At 35.9% G+C, this 25,892-nt stretch overlaps 1 protein-coding gene across 1 annotated transcript; it reads left to right on the top strand.

Moving 5' to 3' along the window:
• The first annotated feature begins 740 nt into the window (after window positions 1–740).
• GABRA6 (gamma-aminobutyric acid type A receptor subunit alpha6) lies at window positions 741–16,642 on the top strand. The gene is made up of 9 exons (XM_049648849.1): window positions 741–903; window positions 1,098–1,216; window positions 1,810–1,877; window positions 3,827–4,047; window positions 4,132–4,214; window positions 4,516–4,659; window positions 5,070–5,222; window positions 6,965–7,224; window positions 16,223–16,642. The coding sequence occupies exons 1-9, from the start codon at window positions 866–868 to the stop codon at window positions 16,496–16,498; spliced, it is 1,362 nt and encodes a 453-aa protein (XP_049504806.1). The 5' UTR covers window positions 741–865; the 3' UTR covers window positions 16,499–16,642.
• Window positions 16,643–25,892: the final 9,250 nt, after the last annotated feature.

The following is a 25,892-nucleotide window of genomic DNA, read 5'->3' as shown; positions in this document are numbered from 1 at the left end:
CCATGAAATTGGCCGGGTTTTTAAAGATAGTGGTAGGACCTATTTATATCTTAGCTTGAGATGACATATCTTTGACAGGAAGGATAAGCAAAATACATAAACACAAACAAACAAACCAAACCAAACAAACCAACAAACCAAACAAACAAACAAACAAACAAAAACCAGAAAAAAAAATTAAACCAACAGCCAGACGACCAGGAGTTGTTCTAGTGTATTGTAGTGCTTTTCAATGAATAATGACGGGTAATTTTAAATGTGGAGAAAAGGTGCATCTGATGCCATAAATCTGATGAAATCAGAAAGATAACCCAAAAGGATCTCAATATTGTTAGATTTTATAAGCAGTAAGAGCTGTGTAGGAATCCTTCTGTGAACCACAGAAATAATAAATGCTGAGCCATTGGAACATAATCTCAATCAGCAAGATGCCACAGCTTTCCAGATTTTTCTCACAGGGACCTGCTAATTCCATGCCAAAACTAGCAGTGGATTTCTTCCTTCTAATCTCCCCTAATGCCTTATTCAATTATTGTCACTGCTCTCCGACCATACAGTGTCCTTTCAGACTCTTGTTTCCTAACTGAGTCCACCAGAAGAGGCTGAATGTCCATCAGGATGTAGTCTAAGACCATAAGCCACCTTGTTCCACATGAAAAGGCAAAAACGAGAACAAGAGAGCAAGGGAGACCTTCAAGGTTTTTCTGGTAACCTCTTCATCTACGGATTACTGGCTGGACGCAAACAGGGAAAAGAGATATGAGGGGTCTGGAATATTACTCTAGTTGATTGGCAAAGGGGTGCCTGTTAGGAGGGAGGAGAAGCCAGCAGGAGGGTGAACTGGGGCATTGCAGTGCTCTGCAGGATGGCGTCGCCTCTGCCCTGGCTGTACATTATTCTATGGTGAGTAAGATTTTGTTTTTTCCCTTCAGCGCTAAGGAAAGTGAAAGCGCACACCCACTGGGTGACTTCTGTACCAAATCATGGAAGAAGCCTGGGTGGTATGGCATGTATTTGTGGTGGAGTATATGAGGGTGGATTGGACAGCCTATTTTCTCTGAGGCTGGGAGTGAGGATCATTGACTGTCTACTCACAGGGTAGAAAATACCCTAGGGAAACTTGAAGATGAAGGCAACTTCTACTCAGAAAACATCAGTCGGATCCTAGACAACTTGCTTGAAGGCTATGACAATCGTCTGAGGCCGGGATTTGGAGGTGAGAGACAGTATCCCTACTAGACCAAACATGTGTTCTCTCCTTCTCCCTTCCTGCTGTTCTAAGACCCAGAGGCTTCAGAAGGATAGCAGAGTGGTAAGGTGCAGGGGTACTGGGAAAGGCCATGTGTTCCCATCAGGTCTCTGCCCCTTCCTCTGTTCGTGAACTTTTATGAACATTATTTGAACCCTCTAAGCCTCAGCTTCCTCAGCTGTAGTGTGGGTGTATGAACAGTGCTTGCTTCATAGAGTTACGTGAGTATAGAGTGAGATTCTCCATGTAAAGCACTTTTCTTAACATTTGTCCCATTAAAGCTATCAAGATGTGTTATTGTTATAGTTTTTATTATTAGAGTATTAACTTAGTTCTCTTGCATTCCTTAAATTCCCCCAAATTGACCAGAAAAAATTCAAAATAACACAACTGGTATGAGTTTTCAGAGTTGAAAAACCCAAGGGTTCCTGCTACTGAGATTGCTTTAGGATATGTTGCAGATTCTGACCATGAGAAGGGACTTTGTGATAAGGTCATTAATTTCAGTCTCCTTAACATCACTGGTGGTAATTGCCCCCATTCTTCTGGTCTAATTTCAGGTGCTGTCACTGAAGTCAAAACAGACATTTATGTGACCAGTTTTGGGCCTGTGTCAGATGTGGAGATGGTGAGTGACTTCTGAGTGAGGAGGGTAGTTTTATTTGGTGAAGGGAGGGCAGAGTCCCAGAACTAACAGTATTGGGCATTGTTACCAAGCTTGGTTCCAGAGTCCTAGTACAATATGTGTGCTCATGCTTGGAGGCCATGGCCATTAGAGCAGATTCCTGGCTTAATCTCCCTCACATTTCACTACTTTGCTTGAATGCTTTAACCTAAGGGACTTTTTAAAGTCCTCTCTTCTGGCCACATATCATGCACTGATTTTTTCTACAAAGATAAGATTTTCCCCATCTTTATGAAGTCCTGGTAAATTTTTAGAGTAGCAAAAAGAAAAACCAACAAAGATGATACGCCATATAAGAGTATATTGAGAATATCTATGAAACTTAAAATATAGATATTTTCTGTGGCACATCCTTCTCAGTATATTTTACTAAACAGTAGAGAGCATCATTTGGAAAGGCTAGTATGTTGTACCTTTTGTGTTACGAATGGACCAGTAGGTGTTCTGGGAACTCTGTTCCAGGTACAGATGGCTGTAGGATTCGTAAGAGAGTATTTATAGTAAGTGGCAATGAAAATCTGAACTAGTCTTCTAGAACAAAGTGTATCATGGTATTTTTTCATAGTTCTCAGGTACTATCTCCCCTTGAAAGTAAAATATAAATACTAAAATTGAAGTAAAAATAAATCTTTATATAGTTGCCTCATTTAATTAGGAAAATGTAACTGTGCATAAGTAGTTACTGGAGACTTTTTATCTTCTGCTTTTTTGAGTTGTCAAGAAAATAAAAAAGCAAGAAGGGAAGAAAAGAAGAAGGAAGCAGTACAAGAGGAAGGGAAAGGGAGAGGGAGGGACAAAAGTAAGAAAGAAAACAGGGAAGTGAAGGAGAAGGAGGAGGACATTATTTAAGAGATAAATGTATTAGGTCTTGAAAGAAGGGGGAGTCAGAATTATCCTGAATCCTCAATTATTTTACTCTCATATTTTTCATTGACTACTGACTCACCTCCAGAATAAATAATCACAACCATATTATATTATATTATTGAAGTCTGGGGAACACTTGGAACTTCATTTTATGTATGTGTCTCATTTTTAAAGTATATTTATACAGTGGAGATTGGTTATACCCTAGACCATTATTATATGGATATATTATGTGTCAAATTATACTTTGAAAATCTAATCACCACTTTTAATAATAGGTCTCATAAAGGAACTTATAAAGTAGTCAAAGCAATTATTGGCAATATTTTGATATACTTATAAGCTGTTATTTATTATTGACTTTTGCAACGCCCTCACCATAATTCTTAAGATTTCTAATGTTATTTCATAAAAGCTACAAATTAAAACTCAAAGTTCTAATTATGCATACTTAAATGATCCTCTGAGTAATTGTGGTAACATTTGTTTTTATGTTCTCTGAGAACAATATAAAATAATTATGATGTGCAGCCAGAGTACACTTATCAAGCAAAGTTTGTCTGTCCTTGGAAGTTGATTTCATGGTACCAGGGTTCTTGGAGACACCTTTGAAGGTGAACAAGACATTGAGGGGAATGGTTAGACTAACTGATGGTGGGATGGCCAACACAAAACCTAGACTGTAAATCTTTTCATATTTTTTTTTCTAAGCTAATGAAGGCAAAATTGATAGGCCAACAGAAGGAGAGGTGGATGACTAATAGAAAGGAGGAAGAATGTGGAAGAGGGTAAAGGTGAAGGAGGGAGGTTTGCACGACACAATACTATCTTTTATAATAATGTTGCAAACTTTGCGTTTGAGAAAAATAATAATTTACTGAAATCATAGTTTTTCTGATAGGCTATTGTCATAAAAAAGTTGTTTTATTTCTTAAATTTTAGAATTGGGTATATAAGTTAGTGAATCAACTATTCTTAATAAACTATCTCCCCAGTTTGCATGAATATCTTATTTTTTTTCTTAGGAATATACAATGGACGTTTTCTTCCGCCAGACTTGGACTGATGAGAGGTTGAAGTTTGGGGGGCCAACTGAGATTTTGAGTTTGAATAACTTAATGGTCAGTAAAATCTGGACACCTGACACTTTTTTCAGGAATGGCAAAAAATCAATTGCTCACAATATGACAACCCCTAATAAACTCTTCAGAATAATGCAGAATGGAACTATTTTATACACTATGAGGTGAGGTTTTCCCAATTCAGTTTCCTCTACCCAAATGATTTGTCCATCATACTAACTCAGAACGATTTATTTCAATGTCCCTAGGCTTACCATCAATGCTGACTGTCCTATGAGGCTGGTTAACTTTCCTATGGATGGGCATGCTTGTCCACTCAAGTTTGGGAGTTGTAAGTTACAAAAGACTTCTGAAAGCCAAATAATGCATTCAAAATATACAGTTATTTGATTATAGTCAGAGACTGGGAAGCAAAAGAGAAATATTACTATGATACTCTCAATGAGATTCCAGGAATATACTCACTTAATCATGTCTGTCAATCTTATAAATAGAGGTTTTAGTCACACAGAGTAAAGAATACCATTAAAGAAAATTTATGTTTGTATTTTCCTTTTTATATGGACAAGATTTGCTTTAAAAAGGAAAAACACAACTAGTCATATTCACTGCTGTTTGTTTAAAAAATTCAGATGCTTACCCCAAAAGTGAAATCATATATACATGGAAAAAAGGACCACTTTACTCAGTCGAAGTCCCAGAAGAATCTTCAAGCCTCCTCCAGTATGATCTGATTGGACAAACAGTATCTAGTGAGACAATTAAATCTAACACAGGTAAGAATTAGACCAACTCATGAATGCAACCCAGCAAGGTGACCCTAATGTACATTTTCAAAGTATATATTTCTTTCTTCTCTGCATTAGCCATCCTCAGCTACGCTTGCTGTTTTGAAGTGATGAGTAGGTTTCTTTAAAATTGATTTTGCAACCATGTGCGTATAAGGACTTGTGTAACCTTGGGATGAGTAGTTTTCTATGTATATGACACAAAGAACACCACCGAAAACAGTGAGCTGATGTATCTATCATTCACTGATTAAGTATCTTTGACATACATTGAAATATGCCTTTGCTTGTTTTCTTCCAGCCCATGTTAATTTAAAGATCTGCAAGATTTATTTCCAGCTGCATTCTTTTTGCATACTGTCAAGAGCAATAATTCTGATATATGTGTCTTCCAACAGGTGAATACGTAATAATGACAGTTTATTTCCACTTGCAAAGGAAGATGGGCTACTTCATGATACAGATATACACTCCTTGCATTATGACAGTCATTCTTTCTCAAGTGTCTTTCTGGATTAATAAGGAGTCTGTCCCAGCCAGAACTGTCTTTGGTATGCTTCATTCTCTGGCTATACTTCACCCATCCTCCAGCAATTATTGCTTGTGTATTTTAGGGGAATATTCACACTAGTGCACTTTTTCAATCCACAAAGGAAATAGACTCCTATCTTATTCAGGCATATGTATTACATAAAATGACCCTTATATTATCCTAAGCTGTGTGGTGAATCTACAAAAAATTTGTCTTAGCAAGAATTCTGGCTGGATTCCTGTGACTTTCATGTGCCCTATTAAGGAGGCTTTTTTGTTTAGTTTTAGTTTTTTTGTTTTTTTTTTCTTTTTTAAAATCTCAGGATGCTTGGGTGGCTCAGTCAATTAAGCACCCAACTCTTGATTTGGAATCAGGTCACGATCTCCTGGTTCATGAGTTTGAGCCCTGCGTGGGGCTCAGTGCTGACAGCTGACCCTCTCTCCCCTCCTCCCCTGTGCTCTCTCACCCTCTTGCTCTAAAAAATAAATAAATGAGCATTAAAAAAATAAAATAAAATCTTAATTTGCTATTTCATAACTAAGGAAAAGCAGGAAAGTAACAACTGACATGTAAACCCATGAAAACAAAGGCTAAGATATTGAAACCTGATATATAAATTATATCTAATATATAAATTAAATCTTGCTTTTATTAGATTGAACTGTAAAACGTTGCCATTTTTCAAGATCTGAAAATAGTTAAATATAACCAATTTCCCATGGTTCAACATAAATAATGAGCTCCATTTATGATATATAGAATCACTATTAGTTTTGATGGAACAAAATGTAATAAGAGAAAGAGCTGTAACCGAAAATATCATCAATAATAACAAAATCCAATTTTTTCTGAGTTTTCATGATTATAATTTAGAAGTTCATAGGTAAGACCTGAGTTGAACTGAAATCTCAGATGAATTTTGACTTTTTAATTTAGTACATTTTAAAACAGACCTCCTTCTGCAAATTATAAAAGAATATCTATACAATGATGTTGACCATCTTGAAATTACATAAATTCCCCAAGTATAATACAAGACATGAAACTGTTGACAACTCAGTGATGAAATTATTTTCTCATGAGTAAATATTTTATCTTAAAATCAAGCTAGAAATTTTAAAAAATGAAGGACTTAATTTATGTTTACTATTCATACCAGATAGATTTCTTAAATATGATAATAGATATCATCATCTATTCAGATAGACCAGGAGTTCAAGGTTTTAGTACTTACATGATAATTACTTGCTGTGAGTTTTCTTAAGAAGTAAACAACTAGAATTATTTGCGAGTTAAGCTTTACAATAGTTAAACTAAATCAAATTAAAAAATATTTTTTTATCAACTCCAGTGTACATGCCACTGCACTGGGTACTGAAGGATACAAAAATTTTAATACCTATGACAGTAACTGTCAACAATTAAAAAACAAAAAATAACATGGGCGCCTGGGTGGCTCAGTCAGTTAAGCGTCCGTCTTTGGCTCAGGTCATGATCTCACTGTTTGTGGGTTTGAGCCCCATGTTGGGCTCAGTGCTGACAGCTCAGAGCCTGTAGCCTGGTTCAGATTCTGTGTTTCCTTCTCTCTCTCTCTGCCCCTCCCCTGCCTGTGCTCTCTCTCAAAAATAAATAAACATTAAAAAAAACAATAATAACAAAAATTACATTTGCAGAACGTTTAATCCACTGACACATTGTCATTTGATGTTATTATAAGATTCTAAATGCTAATACTGCATTTCTCATTCTTTTTCATTTTAGGGATCACCACTGTTTTAACCATGACCACATTAAGCATCAGTGCCCGGCACTCCTTGCCAAAAGTGTCGTATGCAACTGCCATGGACTGGTTCATAGCTGTTTGCTTTGCTTTCGTCTTCTCTGCTCTTATTGAATTTGCGGCTGTCAACTATTTTACCAATCTTCAGACACAGAAGGCCAAAAGGAGGGCACAGATTGCAGCCTCACCCCCAGTGACAATATCAAAAGCGACTGAACCCTTGGAAGCTGAGATTGTTTTGGTAATTGTTTACTTTTCTAATGTTACCTACCAGTTAGGAAAAGGCAGCCAAATGGTGATCACAAACAACTTAGTAGTCCAAAAATACTATTAGTTGAGCACAAGTTACATAATTCTGGTTCTAAGGCCAACTTCTTTTCCAACTTCATAGAAGAAAAGAAACCTGAAGCAGCAATCCTTCATTTATCTTTGCTCTAAACTTTTGGCATTCTTTTTTATCATCCTCACTGGTACTAGCAGATTCCGTGCTCTCAGAGGAGATGAGAAAATTCTTCTCAGCCTTTAGATGTTTCCTTTGAACAGGTTTACTTCTACCAACTAGGGAGAATAAAGTGAAAAAGAAAAAGTTCCTAATGAAGCTTCAGAGTCTGAGGGAAATAAACAGGGACTCCTATAGAATAGACAATTTTTGTTAGAAATTGTCTGTTTGCTGCTTTATTTCATGAAGGCAAGATGTGAATAATAGGTTCTGTGAATGCTGAGTCATAAGCAAAGTTTTTGATTTACGTGAAAACATTCTCATGTTCATATTTGTATATTAAATGCATATATCCCAACCTGTTCTTATTCAAAGACTTAATAATAAGTGATAAATACCTATAAAATTCAGTTTAGATTTTCTGTTGCTAAGCTCTGGTCCTCAAAGGTTTTTTGAAAAAGAAATAAGTGATAGCATTAATAATTCAAGGGTCATGAATGTGTCCCCAAATTTCAATTTCACATCTGAGTAAATTCTCACAACAGTTCAACTGCACACACTTTTTTTAATGGATTTTAGAACTTACTGACAAATGCAAGTTTTTATGTCAATGCAAATTCCAAATAATAGTTCTTGAAACAAGAAAATTTTGCTCTGTAACATCAAGTGCTGCAAACACTTTGAACTAAAAATGTCTTTATAACCAATTCTTGTGAACATTTCCAAATCACAGAACCACATGCAGTCTAGGTAATCCTTGGTTAACTTTAATGATAAAAATTACTATGTGTGTTGTACTTCTCATATACTCAGGCATGTATTTGGGTAAAAAGATGATACTTTCTTATTGAAACATCTGGTTTGATATACTAAGAAACAAGTTTCTTGGTATATTTCTTGGAATCTATTTTCTCCAAGGATAAGATAAAATAAGATAAAATTTAAAGATTTTTTTCTTAAATTAGCTCTCATTAAAAAAAAGTTTACCATTCTTTTTACCAGTAATCCAGACTAACTACCTCTGCTTACAAATCAAAAACAGTCTCAGAGGGGGGAAATGTTAGTTACTAGTTGGTAGGAAAACTAGAAATTGATTCCATAAGTCCTGATATACACCAGAGGCAGAGGCCATCCCCTCCCCAATAATTTCTCAAAGGTTGAAATATAAAGGAATGCATACTGCAATATAAAACATTTTCAGAATGCTAGGCCATTCCCAAAATTCTTCCCATGACCTAATGCTGTTTTCTTTATATAAATGTTTTGAAAGACCACAAAAATATCAATTTTATAGCAAAAAAGATGCTACTCTGAAGACTCAGTCCAAAACACTTGAAAATATTTTTTTTTAGAAAATATTTTTGAGAATTATTTTGTTTGTAAAAATAAGTGATTATGTTATAAACTGTCTATATATATATAGACATATAATCAATATATGTCCCAATGGCCATATATTATCTTAACATGTGTCTATAGAGAAAGAAGAATTGGTATTTATCAGAATTCAGCTTAACAGTTTTCTTTGAGAAATGCAATTAAAATCAAAAGAGAAATTCATGAAAGACAAGATAAAAAATAACTCAAATTATTTTAAATATGTTCTTTGATCTGATATTGAGATAAAAAGAAAGACCAACTTCCTTATTCAATTCTTTTGGAATATGGATCACTGAGAGGAAAATGACTTCAAATCCTTGGAGAAAGTATAGAGTTAGCATTCCCTATGTCTATTATTTTAAAGGTATAATTTATTAATAAGATGGAACTTAAGATCTCAGGTTTTCATATAAGCTATCTTCTATGATTCTAAAATAGTAACCTATAATGAGCAGGTCCTTTGGGAAGCTAGATAAAAAATGCATTTTAAATCATCTCAAAGTTGACTGCAAGTTGACTTTTTTCTTATGAAAAAATTTATTTCTTAACCTGGTTTCACTTAAAATATTTTAAGGCAATGGAAAGCTGCATTTTGTTTCTAAAAGGCTGGTCAAAGCATAAAAATAAAAATAAAAACCAAAATAAGCAAACCTAACAATGCAAACCTTGTAGGTATCAAAAATAAATATAGATGATTACATAGAACATTTACATTTTATTTATTCATGTCAAACCTTGGGAATTTGCCTTATATAATACAGAGGAACAAACATAAATTACACATTTGCAATTTATACAACACAATGGTATATTATGATTGCCAGGTCATTTTTTCTTTCAAATACCACGACATTTAAAAATGGCTATTCAGTTGTAATCAAAATAACATTACTTGAGTAATTTGAACATTAAAATAGCAAACCAATGTGGTGAGGTTGAAGTAAAATTACGTGCTTAGATATTTCATGTGATTCTAAGTTTATATTTTAATGTCCTCATTGCTTTTCACAAGAAACTAAGAATGAATATGGGAGAAAGTTTATCACTTTGATTTTGACCTTGAAATGTAATATAATAATGGCAAAGAAATTCAGGAGTTTTAAATGTAGTACTCAAACCCAAAGAGACATCTAAAACTAAATCCTCAGCAGTGTTCTGTAGACAAATGATCCTCCTGGTTTTAAGACATTTGGAAGTAGATACTGGGTTTTCTTTCCTTCTTCTTTTCTTTCTTCATTTCTTCTTTCTTTCTTTCTTTCTTTCTTTCTTTCTTTCTTTCTTCTTAGATTTTGAGAAGAAACTGTCCACAGCTTCTTTCTTGCTTATATGGTATCTTCCTTATTATTTTTATCTGGCATGCTCTCTTGGGATTAGAGAGTTATTCTTATCTTCATGTTTCATTAATTATTATGTGACTAGGGTATATTTATTTTGTGTGTAAGACCAAGTTTGGACCTCAATCAATTTTTGGATTTTTTTCTAGTTTCCTTGTTATTTTAAAGGTCTAAGCCCTCATTCCTATGTTCCTAAGAATGAATTCCCCCACCTATTGACACATCCAATGTGGCTTTTCTTCTTCACAGGAGGTGTGATATTCTTGGTAAATTATCTACAAACAAAATTGCCCAAAAATTCATTAGCCAGGACAATAATTATATTTATACTGATTATGCGGTTTATTAATTTATTTTTTTTCTTTTCATCTGGAACCCATTTATTGAATACCTATGTATTCATTGAACTATTCATACCATAAGTACTTGTTAAATGTTTTTATGTTCCATATCCTTTGTAGAATGCCGGGGATACATTTAGTGATTGACATCAATAGGGCCTCTTCCCTCACAAGCTTCTTGTTCAACAGGAAGAAAGACAAACCAATAAGCCATGACAAAACATTGTGATAAAGGTTGTGGTTAGAGATGTGTAGTGGCTAAGGAAGAGCCATGTGAGAATACCTAACTCGACTGGAGGGGTCATGATTCTGAAAGAAGTGATGCCTAAGCTGAGATAGAAGGATGAACCTTGTCCTGTTCTAGAAACACTAAGTCAATTGCTAGAAACTTGGGCATAGAGAGGAAAATAAGACATATTATGTCCTTTTTATAATCCCTTTCAAGATTGGGATGATCTGCTTAGCCATTATTATGTTTCCCTCCACCTATGTAAAGAGATACAAAGCATATAATGAAAGATTTGCCTCCTGCATTCCAAATATTGCCAAGATTTCTTTGAATACTATCATTACTCTGTAGAACTAAGGGTTAAAGTAAGTTAATGAGAGACTCTGAGTCCCTTCACCATGGTTGTGCTATTGCATAAGTTATAGAGAGGGTAGTGTGGATTAGATGAGGGATGTAGGTGGTTAGTTCTTTCCCCATACCCTCTATCAAATCCCCATCCAATATTTCCTTCTCTACCCTCTAAGCATTCCAATATGGTTTGTAGACATGTGCCCCACACCACTAACCCACCAGATTGCTGCCAATAAGCTGCTTCTTTATAGAAATTCTGGAATTGTCTCTGTCCCAATTCTACCAGCTATTACGTAGATGCAAGAAAATTTGATGGAATTTTTATTTCTTTCATAATAATTAATATAATAGTGGGGTTTTTTGAAATATCAAGTACTAAATGTTTTCAAAAATGTTTTCTCTTGGAGTGCCCGGGTAGCTCAGTCGGTTAAGCATCTGACTCTTGATTTCGGAGCAGGTCATGATCTCACAGTTCTTGAGATTGATCCCCGCATCAGGCTCTGTGCTGAGTGTGGAGCCTGCTTAAGATTCTTTCCCTCCATCTCCCTCTGCTCCTCTGGCACGTGTCATCTCTCTCTCTCTCTCTCTCTCTCTCACCCTCAAAAGTATTCTCTCTTATATTTGTTGCCCTGTTTGCTGGTTCTCAAAACAGATGCTTTGTTTGTTCCTTGAGTAATGCAGCCCTGGTTAGAATCTCTCTCTTGTGAGGTAACCCATTGCCCCCTCCTCTATAACATATTAGATTCACTGAACGTCATATTAAAATTGCCTTAACCACTTTCCAAATGTCTTATCTTTACATCAAATAACTGATTGTCATAAAGTCCACTTTGACTCAAAGTACCTTTGCAATGTGGCATTACTTAAAACAAAGCAGTACTCTATAAATACCCAGAGCAGGATGGCATTCAGCAGCAGGGGAGCGCTGGAAAAATTCAAAACCACAGGTGTTCCACTCAAAACAGTGACAGCCCCAAGCTGAGCCCTCATCTGGACTCTGACAAAAACCTATTTTACCATCAGCTGAAGCTGCTGGGCTTACAATAGAGCAGGCGGGGCCTGATGCAAACCTGTATCTTGAATGGCTTGCAAAATTGGCTTTCTTTTCATTTCAGAAATTCAATGTGATCTTCTAAATCGTAGTCCAGTTTTCTGTATTGCCAATTCCCAATTATGCAGGAACTGATTGTCCAGCATGTGGGTTAGCCAGGCCTCTTGCATTTCCTTGAGCATATCGTATTTACTTCCTGCTAGAAATACCCCCCAATCACTGCTGGGCAGTGAGATAGCTGTGACTCTAAATCAGTGATACTCAGCGGTAAGACTTTTCTCCCCAGAGAATATTTGGCAATGTCTGGAGATATTTTTGGTTGTCACAACATTGGGGAGTGGGTTGCTGCAGGTATCTTGTGAGTAGAGTGCAAGGATGCTGCTCAACGTCTCATGATGTACAGGACACAACAAAGAAGTATGCGACACAAAAGGTCAATAATTCAGTGGTTGGGAAACCATGCCCTGAACCTTAAAGCTGATGGGAAGAAACCACAAAAATGATTAAGAGTGTGATTGGTAGCATCACAGGCACTGCCAGTTATTGTGTTAACTTCCTGCTTAAGCCTTCATTTGTTCATCTTTAAAATGAAAATAATACTATTACCTTATAGATTTTTTCTAGGAATAAGCAAAATAATGCATGCAAAATGCTGTGCAGTGCTTGTCACTGGTAAGCATTTAGATATGGTACTTACAGTATAATATGAAACAACATACTAAAATATAATGTAAAACAATCATAAAACTTTTTGTTTTCTCCTCTTTGCCTGACTACTCTAAGAAATTCTGGAAATTTTTAGATTTTCATTCATTTGTTGAATCAGCATTTGCTTATTAAGAATATATTCTGTTCTATGCACTGGCTAGGCACTGTGGGACACTCATACTTAAGAATAATATGCCCTGTGAGGTGCCTGGGTGGTTTGTCAGTTAAGCATCTGACTTAGGCTCAGATCATGATATCGTGGCTCATGAGTTCAAGCCCCGCATGTGCTCTGTGCTGACAGCTCAGAGCCTGGAGCCTGCTTCAGATTCTGTGTCTCCCTCTCTCTCTGCCCCTTTCCTGTTTGCAATCTGTCTCTCTCTCTCTCTCTCAAAAATAAATAAACATTAAAACAATTTTTTTTAAATGAAGAATATATGCCCTCTACCAATAAGTGGATTTCACGTCAGGAAAGGAGATAAGGCACAATAGTGTTTAGAAGGAAGAATGTAAGAACATGATAATAACTAAGGCAAAAAGTATTCTCTCTAATATATATATATATATATATATATATATATAAAATATCTATCCATCTATCTATAAATCTATCAGATAAATATATCTTACATTTTCTTCCTCAAATTCTTAACAAAAAGAAGAAACTTAATTCCTAACTTTAAAGATGGAAACTTCATTTAGTAGGTAAGTAGTATATGTGGAATTGCAATCCAGGGCTCTTTGACTCTCCTGTCTTAACTCTTCAGCAAGCCTCCATAGAGATTGTTTGGAGAACTAGATGAGGAAATGGCAAATCTTTAATTTCAAGGTAATGTCATTAATTTTTTCATGGTGTTTGGTCTTGAGTGATGTTGCTTAACGCTGGACAAAAGTCATTTGGTAATTCTTATTAAGTTATGTGTGACAATGCCAAAAGATTGACAAATACCTTTTTGCCCCACAGCTCTAAAGAGGGGAAGATAACACAATGCTTTATATTTTTATGGAAGATTATGTTTTATAATCACTTTTTTGTCTCAATGAATTTTTTTATGTCTACCCTGTTTCTCCTTAAAAAAGAAATGAACATAGGCAATGCATGCCATTAAAAATCAAGGTGAGTTTAAAAAGAGAATCTGCTTTAAAGGCTTGCCCTCTTTCTACTCCATCACGATCCTTAGAAATTTTACTAGAGTAAAATTTTTTAGTGTTCCATGGATCTGGGAGGAGGATAACTCTTTTTGGAAAATGCAACAGTAATACATTTTGCTCTTTTATGTGGAGAATATTTCAATAACATACTCAATGGCTGAAAATTCCAATTAGAATCTGAGATACACAATAGAAAGCTCTTGAAAGAAGTTACTGTGTTTATTTCCTAAGACAGGCAGCATACACTGAGACCAAAATACCACTACTCTGGTCCTATCCTCATACTGACTGGTGACCCCGAGCACAGTAGTCCTTATTTGTCACATGTTTTTTAGTAGAAAGTGTCACTTATTTCCTAAGGTCAGCAGACTGAAACCTCTACTATTTTAAATTATCTTCTACTCCCAAGACCTATGATTTATTTAATTCTGTCCAGAATACCTAGCTCAATTCTGCGCCAATACCTAACAAATAAAGATACACACTTTTCCTTGAAATTCACCATGGGCGTGAGAAATAAAACTTGACTATAGAGATTCATTTTTGTTTTTGGTGAAGAGAGAGATTTTCCCACGGTCTCTAAAAGCACACTGGGCTTGAACTGTCAATGATGTCTATTATTATTTAGATACTCAGTAAATTCCATGACAAATCAAACAGCAAAATTCAGGAGAGGAAGATAGAGAGAAGAGGTTCTTGGAATTGTTGTTTCTCACACTCCAAATGTCACCACATCGGCAGGTCACTCTGGTCCTGTGGCTCAACCAGCACAGGGGAGGCAGCTGCCTCATCCTGTTGCCGCGGGGTTGCTGGCTAAAGCCACAGGAGTCTGCCCATGTGAGTAACATACCCTGCCAGGCATCAAAGTGGTGATTTTGCTGCCAGGGAGAAAACAAGGCAGTTTTACAAGAGCAGAGATAATGTACAGCAAGTGTTCGAAGGCAGACCCAGTGACGACAACCTGGCCACAAGGAGAGTGACTATTACAGGATGTAGACAGGAAAAGATACAAATCAAAGGAAGATTCCCTAGTCTCTAACAGTATGAAAAGATGCTAAAGCAAACAGAATTAGAGTCTCTGAACTAGACCCAATACTTCAGAGTAAAGACAAGAAAATGTGGGGATGATGAAACAAGCATTGAAATTGACCAGCATAGTTTATTACTAGTCACCATAGCTGTGCAACTATGGACGAGGCATTTTCACCTCCACCCTCTGGACTTAGACTTCTCACCTAACAATTAATATGCTAAATATCTCTTTCAGGACAAAAAGTAGTTGTCTCATGATTTCAAATGATAAAAAAGAACATATAACAATTCTGAGGTCAGTCAATGAATCATTTTTTGGTGACCTAGAATGGAGGGAGACCAGTGGAGAAGTTCTGAATGGGAAGCAGAAAGCTCTCAATATAAAACTTCTGGGCTTAAGAGCCAATTGTATTTCAAGGAATGAACAGTCATCCCATGCAATTTAAAGGTATTGATACTTTGCCACTGGCTTTTCACATATACAAGCACCTTAATATTTTTTGTTGTTGTCATCTCAGCTGGTTCAAATTTATGAATGTGTGATGATAAAGATGTAGGCTAGAAGAATGATATCAACTAACTGAACTGCTATATTTTCTTCTTTTTTAATGTTTGTTTATTTTTAAGAGACAAGAGTGCAATCAGGTAAGGGGCAGAGAGAGAGGGAGATACAGAATCCAAAGCAGGCTTAAGACTCTGAGCTGTCAGCACAGAGCCCAATGTGGGGCTCGAACCCACGAGCCATGAGATCATGACCTCAGCCTAAGTTGGATGCTTAACCAAGGGAGCCACCCAGGCACACTGCTATATTTTCTTATATTAAGTAATTGTCCATATATTCCAAAGTGAATTCCCCTCTCGTTGCCCACACTCATTGCCCTATAGACTTATGCATCACCAGCAACTGCAAGTGGCTAGATAAGCCTTTGTAACACGGTTCATCTCTTCCTAATAGCCTAATGCTCAACACAGTTTCTGAGATGTGGAATATGCTTGGCATCAATTTCTGATGGATTAAATTATAGGATGTTAGATAGAAACAAATCATTTTTTTAAACTTAACACTTTCTTGGAAAAGTAGCACTATCAAGTACTATTAACAATTTGCTAATATTTTATCTTACATAGTAAGTAGTCAATAAATACCTGTCAGTGATGAAAAAGTGAATAACTAAGTAATCTCTAGTCTTTTACCTAGGTTGAATTTTATGTCTTTTCCCTACAGCATCCTGATTCCAAGTATCATCTGAAGAAAAGAATCTCCTCTCTGACCTTGCCAATAGTTCCATCCCCTGAGGCCAGCAAAGTCCTCACTAGGGCTCCTATCTTACAGTCAACACCTGTCACACCCCCACCACTATCTGCAGCCTTTGGAGGCACCAGTAAAATAGACCAGTATTCTCGGATTCTGTTCCCTGTTGCATTTGCAGGATTTAACCTTGTATACTGGGTAGTTTATCTTTCCAAAGACACAATGGAAATGAGCAGCAGTGTTGAATAGCTTGCAGCCAGGATAACTTCTATTCTATAAGTTCTCATTTTCTAATTTTTAAAAATAGCATTAAGAATTGTATGGATGCTTTTCTGAACATTGAAAACCTGTAACACATAGCTTTGAGTAAGCATATTTGGGCCAAAAAGCAATAATGTTACCCCTCAAAACTGGAAGTTGAATGTTGTTGAAAACTGACTTTTCTATATGTTAGAGGAAGAATTTGTATGAGAATAAGATGCCCTGAAGATGAATTTGCCAATCTTTGTCTTTCAATGTTCAATATTTTAATTGTCACTGTGAAGAGCATTAACCACAAAGATAAAATAAGAAATGCTAATACTTCCAAAGGTTGCCTTAAAATATGTTTATTTTGGCTTAGTTGTCAAAGAGTACACAATATAAATAGTCTAAATATTTATCAATAGGTTAATACCAGCATGTTGAAGGCCTTTGTGCTAGTAAAATGGTTTCCAGTGACATTGTTAAGCCTGTATTGAACTTAGCCATTTGTTTTTAACCTTGCTGTGCTATTTTGCCTCAATAAATACATAAAGTATGCATATGTATATCGCTTTAATTAAGCTGCAATACAGTGGTGTTTTATCTCATTAGGAGTTCCTTTAAAAATAATATGCTTATCATAATTCCATGAGATTGTAGAAAAAAATGAGACTATAAGAAAACTTTGTTATATTTTGACTGTGGTTATATCTCACATTTTCTACCTTTTTAAGTATGCCACTAAATAAAACAAAAAAAAAACATGGTTCCCTGGATCTGGTTAATAAAGATAGGGAAAAAGAGCTTTCTCTTAAATATGAAGAAATGAAGTGGTTACCTCTACCCAATGTTAGGGTCCCCAGTGATTCTGACAGGTAGAAGGTATGGGACAGGCAGTCTCAGTCATCTTGCTCTAAACAGAGTTAAGTTTGTATTCAAAGAGATGATTTTTCATGTCTTTCCTACTTCACTCAACATGCTTTCGGTTGTAAGATGAATAAGGTCTGATCATCCAGTGTATAATATGATAGCTAGAGTACAACACTATATTACATAATTAAAATTTGGTAAGAGAGTAGAACTTGAATGTTCTCGGCAAAAAAAAAAAAAAGGTAAATATGTGAGGTGATAGATACATTAATTGACTAATTCAGTGGGGAGAATCATTTCATAATGTATTCATATATCAAATCATCACATTGTACACTTTAAATACCTTGTGATTTTGTCAATTATACCTCAATAAAGCTGAAAAAAATTAATTGAGACTATTTCTCTTTTTATGCTATCCTACTTCTCCCTGATTCTAAGTCCAGCCATGTTTCTCCCATATTGAATGATACTCTTAGAGAAACAGGAACTAGGAGTAGGAAAAAGCATGTGATGTGGTTTGTCCAAACTGATAAACTCTTCATTAGCTGCTGTTGGGGCTTAAATATCATTGACATCACCCTGAGCTATGAATGCAGAAAAAACATTTTGAGATTACTACTCTTGAGTTAATACAGAAAAATGGGAAAATTCTACAGTCTAACAAATGACAAGTTAATTGAAATAGTTCTCTACTAAGGGGAGGAGACAGAGAACTCCATCCAACATCTCCATTAACTAGCTCCCTGAACAAATCTCTTGGTCTCTGGGAGACTTCCTTCTATTCTCAGCTATAGGATAAGAGGGATGGATCAGATGCCCTTTTGAGGTCCTTCCATTTTGAACAATTTATACTTATGTCATTCCTATTCTTTTCTATGTAAATTAAATTAGTCTAATTATATAGGGCCTGTTTCTGTTTTAGAAAGTACATTAAATGCTAGGCAGAGGTTAATCATCTTATACTCTATGTTACATTTAACCTTCCTCACAAATCAGTAAAATATGTACCACTATGATCTTCCATTTATTTATTTATTTATTTATTTATCTTTGAGAGTGAGAGAGTTGGGGGTGGGGAGCAGAGGGAGAGGTAAAGGAAGAATCTTAAGCAAGCTCCACACCCAGTGCAGAGCCTGATGCAGGGCTCAACCTCACAATCTTGAGATCACAACCTGACTTGAAATCAAGAGTTGGACATTTAACATAGTGAGCCACCCAGGCACCCAGACTTCCATTTCAAATAAGAAACCAGGTACAGAGAAGATAACTAAATTTCTTCAAAAGCCAGTGGCACTCAGATAGTATAACTGAGAGCCACACCCACATAGTGCGAATCCATAGCTTGTTCACATAGCCATAACCATACATATCCTCATCAAACCCAGTGTAACTCTGTTCTTTAATCCCCTCCAGAATTCTCTCATCTCATCTTTCATTTCCTGTAGTAATTTTCTGGTGTTCTGACATCCTTCCTGCCGCGTCCTCAGCAATCATTCTACATTTCACTGCAAAAGACTTTACTTTCAGTCAACGTTTATGCTTAGAACTGAAACAGATAAGACCAATTAAACTCATTAGATATTAGAGGCAGATTTCACCCCAATAAAATGATCTTAAAAATCCATAAAATTATAAAACTTCTGAATTGCTAAGGATTTTAGAGAATACTATTTCTCAGTGTATGTCATGGAGTGGTGATAGATGTTAAATGAAAATAAAGCAATTTTTCTAATCAAGTAATTTGGGAAGATGTGCTGAATCAGAGTAAAATAAGTTTCTTTTCTATTGGACTTCTCAGAGCCTTTATTATGTTTATGTGCATTATGATTCTCTCACAGATTGCTACAGTATTTAACATTTCCCAAATCCCCTCAGCCATAGGTATTATTTTGCAAGGAGACAATGTTAGGACTAGTATTCCCCAGAGAAAAAAAATTGGGAAACCACCTTAGATATTATTTGTACAATACCTTCTATAACCACCCACGAGTTAAACAGGTAAGGGATTGAGTCTGAATGGGGACATGAGTTATCCCAGTCAACACAAATTAGAACTGTATAAAACAGAAACCAGATTAGGTATTTCAATAAAGAGAATTTAATACAGAAGAAACTGATGAATAAGCAACATAGAGATAGTAACTATAGGAGCAGACACCAAAAGAAAGATGGTACTATTCACAGAGCCTAGAAAGTTAGGCAAGAGGCCTTCTAGAGATGGACTCCATTATGTGAAGAGAAGACACCACCTGGATGGTGAAAGTAGCTCAGCAGCTCAGAGAAGGAAACCCCAGAGCTGGGAGTCAGACAAGGACAGGGTGCCACCTGCCCGATGCTGGAATCACAGGTAATTGGAGAAGGGGCACCTCAGGGCTGGGTCTCAGACCTCTGTGGTCTGCCCATGTGCTGCTGGGATCTCAGTCATGTGCCAAAGAACACTTGCACATTTAGGATCAGTCTCGCAAGGAGGAGGTGCTGCTTGACTGCAACTGATACCTTCGGGAGACTGGCTTTGGAAATGCAAAGCACTGAAGACTCTAATCAACTGTTTTTGCAAGGTGAAGGGTAACATTAAAAGGCAAAACAAATTGATAGAAAGGAGAATGTTCCTTTCTCTTTCCACCTGCTTTCTAATCTTCCTCCAGCACCTTCTACTAGAATAACGTGTCAGGGGCAGAAAAGAAATGGAAATTAAAGAGTTCCCAGCCCAGCATCATAAAATAGGGTATAGGAGGTTGGATTTGGAGATGACAGAAAAATGCTTAATAACAGACATACTTCACCCTGTCAGTTAATTGATATCACACATTCACTTCTGTATATGTATGCTGACTCCCAACCAGAAGATGCAATTATCCTTGATGCAAACAAAATACTCTCAACATTTGTCCAAAAAGGAGATATACAAGATCTGCACAGCCATCATATCCATTCTGGGCAGCAATTATAGTATCCATTTCTGAGTGATGACATTTAATCTAATATAATCACAGCACACTTGAATAATCTGTTTCCCAAAGAGTCCATTGTAAGCCTTTCTATGATGAAAACACCTTTATGTAGAACACTAAAGGGATAGGAGAAAGGAGGTCAAAAGAAACTATTTAATATATACAAATATCAATTAGTTTAAATGCCCATGTGATCTTTAGAGATATCTAGAGCTATATATATTTAGGAAAGTAATAGCGAGCAAGGAATGGAAATATTCATACCTTCTATAGTTCCCATATCTGTAATTAGTTACATGATTGTAGTTGACACAATAACACCCTTCCTCTACTACTTTTTTTTTGTAGTCGGCCTGTCAACTGGTTGATTTGCAGTTTTTTATCTGACAGAATCACTGAAGGATCTGAATTCAAGAGCAAGAGTGTCTTCTCACATCCAGGAAGGTGGATTGTTTCCATTATAAGAAAGTCTTAGGAAGCCTTAAAGTTCTAAGATTCTCAGCCCTGCTCAAGTCCACTCAGCTGTCACCATCCAAGTTTTAGCCTCACTTTCCTTCCCAATTAATATCCGGACTCTCTCATGAGATACATGGCCAGTGTAAGATTTTGATTTACATTATAGTTCTATAATCAGCACAATTAAAATCTGCATCGACTTTTTAGGAGAAGCCAGCCCTATGGCTACTAGAAATAAGAAATTCTTTTGAGACTGCCATAGAAGCTCTTTTTTTCTCTATAACTTCAACTGAGAAGGAAAAACCCTGAGCTTATACTTTTCTGCCTGTTGATTCTCCAATGCAGTCAGAAGCAGACCGACCACCCATAGTTCTTTTAGTCATCATAACTACCATAAAAATTAAGTATTGAAACCACTTGATTCTCAGGATTACTTCATTACATCATCAACAAGCGTGACATTTTTAATTAATTGTGATGTGACTTCATATTATTAATTACTACTATGTCATTTCCTATTGGAAAGGAGATCGATGCTTCGTTAAAGGACATGGACATGATCAAATAAACCTCAGAGTCTCCTGGTATCAAGTGCAGTTCAGATAGAGAAATAGCTGTTATCCTTAAAACTATGGGAAAAAAGAAGAAGGGCTAGGAATATCATCTTGGAAAGATTCCAAAGAGCCTGGGCCCAAACTTTTAAAAGAGGTCAATGCCTGGGTCACCACGAGGCTAGTTCTGGGACTGCATAAGCACCTAGAGGCAGAACTAAGTACTCCTGCCAGAGGGGAGGGCCATAGAAAAACAGACTAAGATGGAATGAGGAAGCCCTTCTTCCTTTTCTCTCCTTTCTTCTCATCTCCCTAGAGGGCTTCCTATTCCCAGAACTGAGTAGGAAACATCTTAAAGGGAGAAATAAAGCTGTGCAGTTCAGTACCGGTGTTACAAAGCATAGAAGGATAAATTTGCAACCGAGAGACAATAGTTTAAACATGAACACAGACTGGAACCTAAACTATTCTGATGTCCAGTTTAAGCTCTCTAAAACACTACTTCATGGTTGGATTTCAGGAACCATAATGAGCTGGTGGTAGAGCCATTAGGAGCAGAAGGACTTGTTGTCAGAAAGCACTTACTGGTAAAAACCTACTTCCATATGTTATCATCAAATGAATTTATATATGAAAATTGCTTAGAACAGTGTCGGGTACATATAAGGCACCATAATAAGTGAGTGTTAATAACATCATCATCATCACCATTATCATCACCATCATCACGTCATCTCATTATATGCTAGTATTAAGAATTGATACACAATTGATAAGATTAAAATTATAAATATTCCATATCAGGTCTATGAAATCTGTAATCATAAAGTTGCTTATAACAAATATTTGCAGATGAAAAAATAAAATGTGTACTATCACACCAAAACCAAACCAAAACAAAACTACAAATTGCTTTAGAAAAGTCTGAGTGATATGAGGTGTTAGTAACACAAAGGGTACATTTTCAAAGAGTTCTATGGTTTACAAATGTCCTTAACCCAGATTTTGGCCGTCTAATGCTTTCTGCCCCAGAAACATTGAAAGCAATTATTGTCTTAAATTCTCCAGAACCTGAGCTAGAAGGAAAATTCATCTTTCTGACTATGGGTGTTCAGAAGCATGTGGGTAACTATTGGGGGAGACCTATAGACCGGCACTATGCTAATTTAATGTCCCTTTGAATGGGAATTCTTCCAGACTAGATGCTTTATGTACAGTCATAAAGACAATATGCAAATAGACTTTTCCTGCATTTCTTAAATTAATTTGCTTGTTTCTCAATTACTACAAAATGAATTGGCAGACAACCTTCTCTGTTTAACTTTCACATATTAGTTCTAATTGAACACATTAAAATCTCATAATTTATTTACTATCCTTGGGTTATTTTTTGTTAGTGGTGGTAGCTAGTTAATTCATTTACCTGACTTTTATATTTATCCATATGTTAATGTAACAATGCCTCGCTTTTATCTGTATTTTGCTTTTCTAAGGACTTTAATTTTTCATAAAATTGATAACCTGATGCTTAGCCCAGAATTCCCTTCAACTCCCAGCACCATCCACAACTAGGCAATACTCAAAGTAAATAAACCAAAATATAGGTATTGAAAGGCAAGTATTTTACTCACAGTAGAATCACTACCTTCACTCAAAGCCTGTTCACTCATATATTAAACCTAGTTCACTCTAGTTTGTTTCTTACCCCAAAGTGGATGAGACAAGTAAACTGTGGAGAAACAGGAGGGGCTTTAGAATCAGGCAGACCAAAAGTAGAAATGACAGCAGATAGAAAGCAGTGAGGCAGAAGAATATAAAAACCAGTTTCAAAATTGTGGGCTCACCGTGCATCTGGGGGCACACAGCTCTCCTCTATAAGAACAAAGGAGTGAAGCTTTAATGGACTAAAGTCATCAGTGCATTGGAACAGATTCTTACACTAGGTTAGGTGAACCATCAGCAAATCACTTCACTTCTCTGAGCCTCCATTTCTACATCTTTATAATTGGGAGATTTGATTAGATGCTTTCCAAAATCCTTTAACAACCTAAATTTCTATTATTTTACAATGATTGTATAATGAATTTTCAGTGACTCCATTTAAAATGTCCTAAGAGTGAGTTAAAATATTTTAAAGCATTTCTACTATAAACAGTTAAAGTAAAAATGGTTTGGTCTTAGTATGAGTAAGTACATGTATGAGTGAAGCATTTTTGTCAGTATAGTAAAACCTTGGATTATGAGTAACTTGCCCTGTGAGTGTTCCTCAAGACTAGCATTTCTAATTTCTAATACATTTAACTAACTAAATAATTTAACTAACATTTCTAATACATTTAACTTGATAAATTAGCAATGTCTTGCAATACGAGTAGTAAATGATGCTAAATGTCACATAAACACAAATGAGCCAATGTTTCTTGAAAGTCACTTTGATATACAAGTGCTTGGGCTTACAAGCGTGTTTCTGTAATGAAATATGCTCACAAACCAAGGTTTTACTGTATTGGATATATTATTTGATTTAATCTTTACAACAATTCAATGAAGTGTATTCTGTTTATGCACATTTTACAAATGAGGAAACAATCTCACAGAAGGGATGTTAATTGCACAATATCTCATGGTGAAACAAGATCCACAATCCATTTTTGTCTTCTGCAAAATTTTGTATTACCTCCTCAAGTAGTACAGATAAACTCCCTATACCTGCATGGTGCTTCTGCTTTATTCCTGGGTCACAGGCAAACAGCAAATTTCTGGTTTCAAAGTTGAACGTGTAACTCTTGGTTACGTGGTGCTCTACCAATCACAGCTCATTGATGAGGAACACGGCCCCTGCATCTGGCTACCTGCAGCCATAGGTTCTGCTGTTTTACCAGGTGGTTCCAGTTTCTGCAAGAGTATTCAAATGATTAAACATGATTCCCACTGCTGTGCCACCATATGACTTGAATACCAACTTATCACCAACGGATTGCAGATACATATAGTTTTCTTTTTTGAATATGGCTAATTGCCTATTTTTTAAAATCTATATTATTTCAGGGTATTTGAATTGAGCAGGAATGCACAAATATCTGCTGTGACATCTTGATCAGAAGTTATTACCCCTCTTTTGTTCACGTAAGCATTCTATAAGAGTGGAAATAACACACATGAGGCAATATCTCACAGAAGACAGCATAGACTGTGAGGGTGTCTGGTACAGCTAAACCCTTTTTAAATATGCCATCTTAGGCAAATTACTTAAACTCTCACCACCTTGGTTTTCTCATCTAAAAGCTGGCGATAATAATAGTTCTTATCTTAAGAGGTTGTTGTGAAGATAAAATGAGTAAAATATCATCTTATATAAAGTAGTGTAGAAAAAAATGTTCATTACTGTTAGCTGACTACAGAACTATGACTTAGGAGTCCACTGATAATTTGAGACAACTGAAGGCTATTTGGAATCTATTTTTCTTTATTTACCTAGTATCTAGTGCAGTATCTGATATCTTACAGATGCTCCATACATTTTTCACTGAATGTCATTTTAATGTTGTTAATGTTGTTTGTTTGTTTTTGTCATCTCAAATGGACCTAAACTCCCAGCCTTGCTTAACTGAAAATTCATATAATATTCTAAGTAGTTTATTTTTATAAAATCTGTTAAGGAAGGTATTATTAAGATCTTTCCTCCCATCTTTTACAAAGAAAGTCATAGAAGTTGCTCACAGTCAGCAAAGAAAAGCAGAGTCAGAATTTGCATCCAGTTCTGTCTTGTGTGTGAACCAGAACACTTTGTTGCTTCTCTCCTAGCCTAAGTATTATATGCTAGTTTATGAGAAAGAGTTTAGAATACTGAGAAGCATATGTTAATATAAGACATTTGCATATTAGCAAGTTTATAGCAGTAGCCTCTTAATTAGTTCTTTAGCAAATCAGGCACCTCTGTTTCCTGGTTTATGAGTCTATCCTAGACACTGAAGAGCAATATTTAGGATAGACTAGAAGAGGGTGGAGTGCTCTCTCCATTCCTATATAGGCAATGCAAGTGGGTCAATTAGCCAGTATGCACATTATTCATATCCTTTCATCTTTCTAGCAACTGTCCAACCCTTTTCGCACTATCATTAGCAAAAATATGTTTCAATCAGACATGGAATGAATTGTGACATTCATTAGTAGATGATCATAAAGTCATTTGGAGAAAGAGAAACACCAGTACGTGTATACAATTACCTATGAATTTAGTTCATCATTTTCACTTCCATGCTCCAATGTACTCATTTGTAAAATAAGGATACCAAAATTACTTCACTATAACCATGGAGCTTAAATTTTGATAAAGAGATCCCTCTACAGTGCCTGGTACATATGCAGAGACCAATAAACCATAGCATACTGCGAATAGCAATTAGGATAAATGTTGCAATTTTAAAATTAAAATATCCATAGAATAATCATTTTTAAAGTAATTGTGGCCAATTCTTCATTTATCCCACAATTATTTAATTCATATCAAGTGTGGCCATCAGGCTGTAAAGAAGGCTCACATAGGCAGGACTATACAGAATTGTAATT

This window comes from Panthera uncia (assembly GCF_023721935.1).
Source record: "Panthera uncia isolate 11264 chromosome A1 unlocalized genomic scaffold, Puncia_PCG_1.0 HiC_scaffold_17, whole genome shotgun sequence".
Taxonomy (NCBI): domain Eukaryota; kingdom Metazoa; phylum Chordata; class Mammalia; order Carnivora; family Felidae; genus Panthera; species Panthera uncia.
This window is presented reverse-complemented; position numbering and strand designations above follow the sequence as displayed.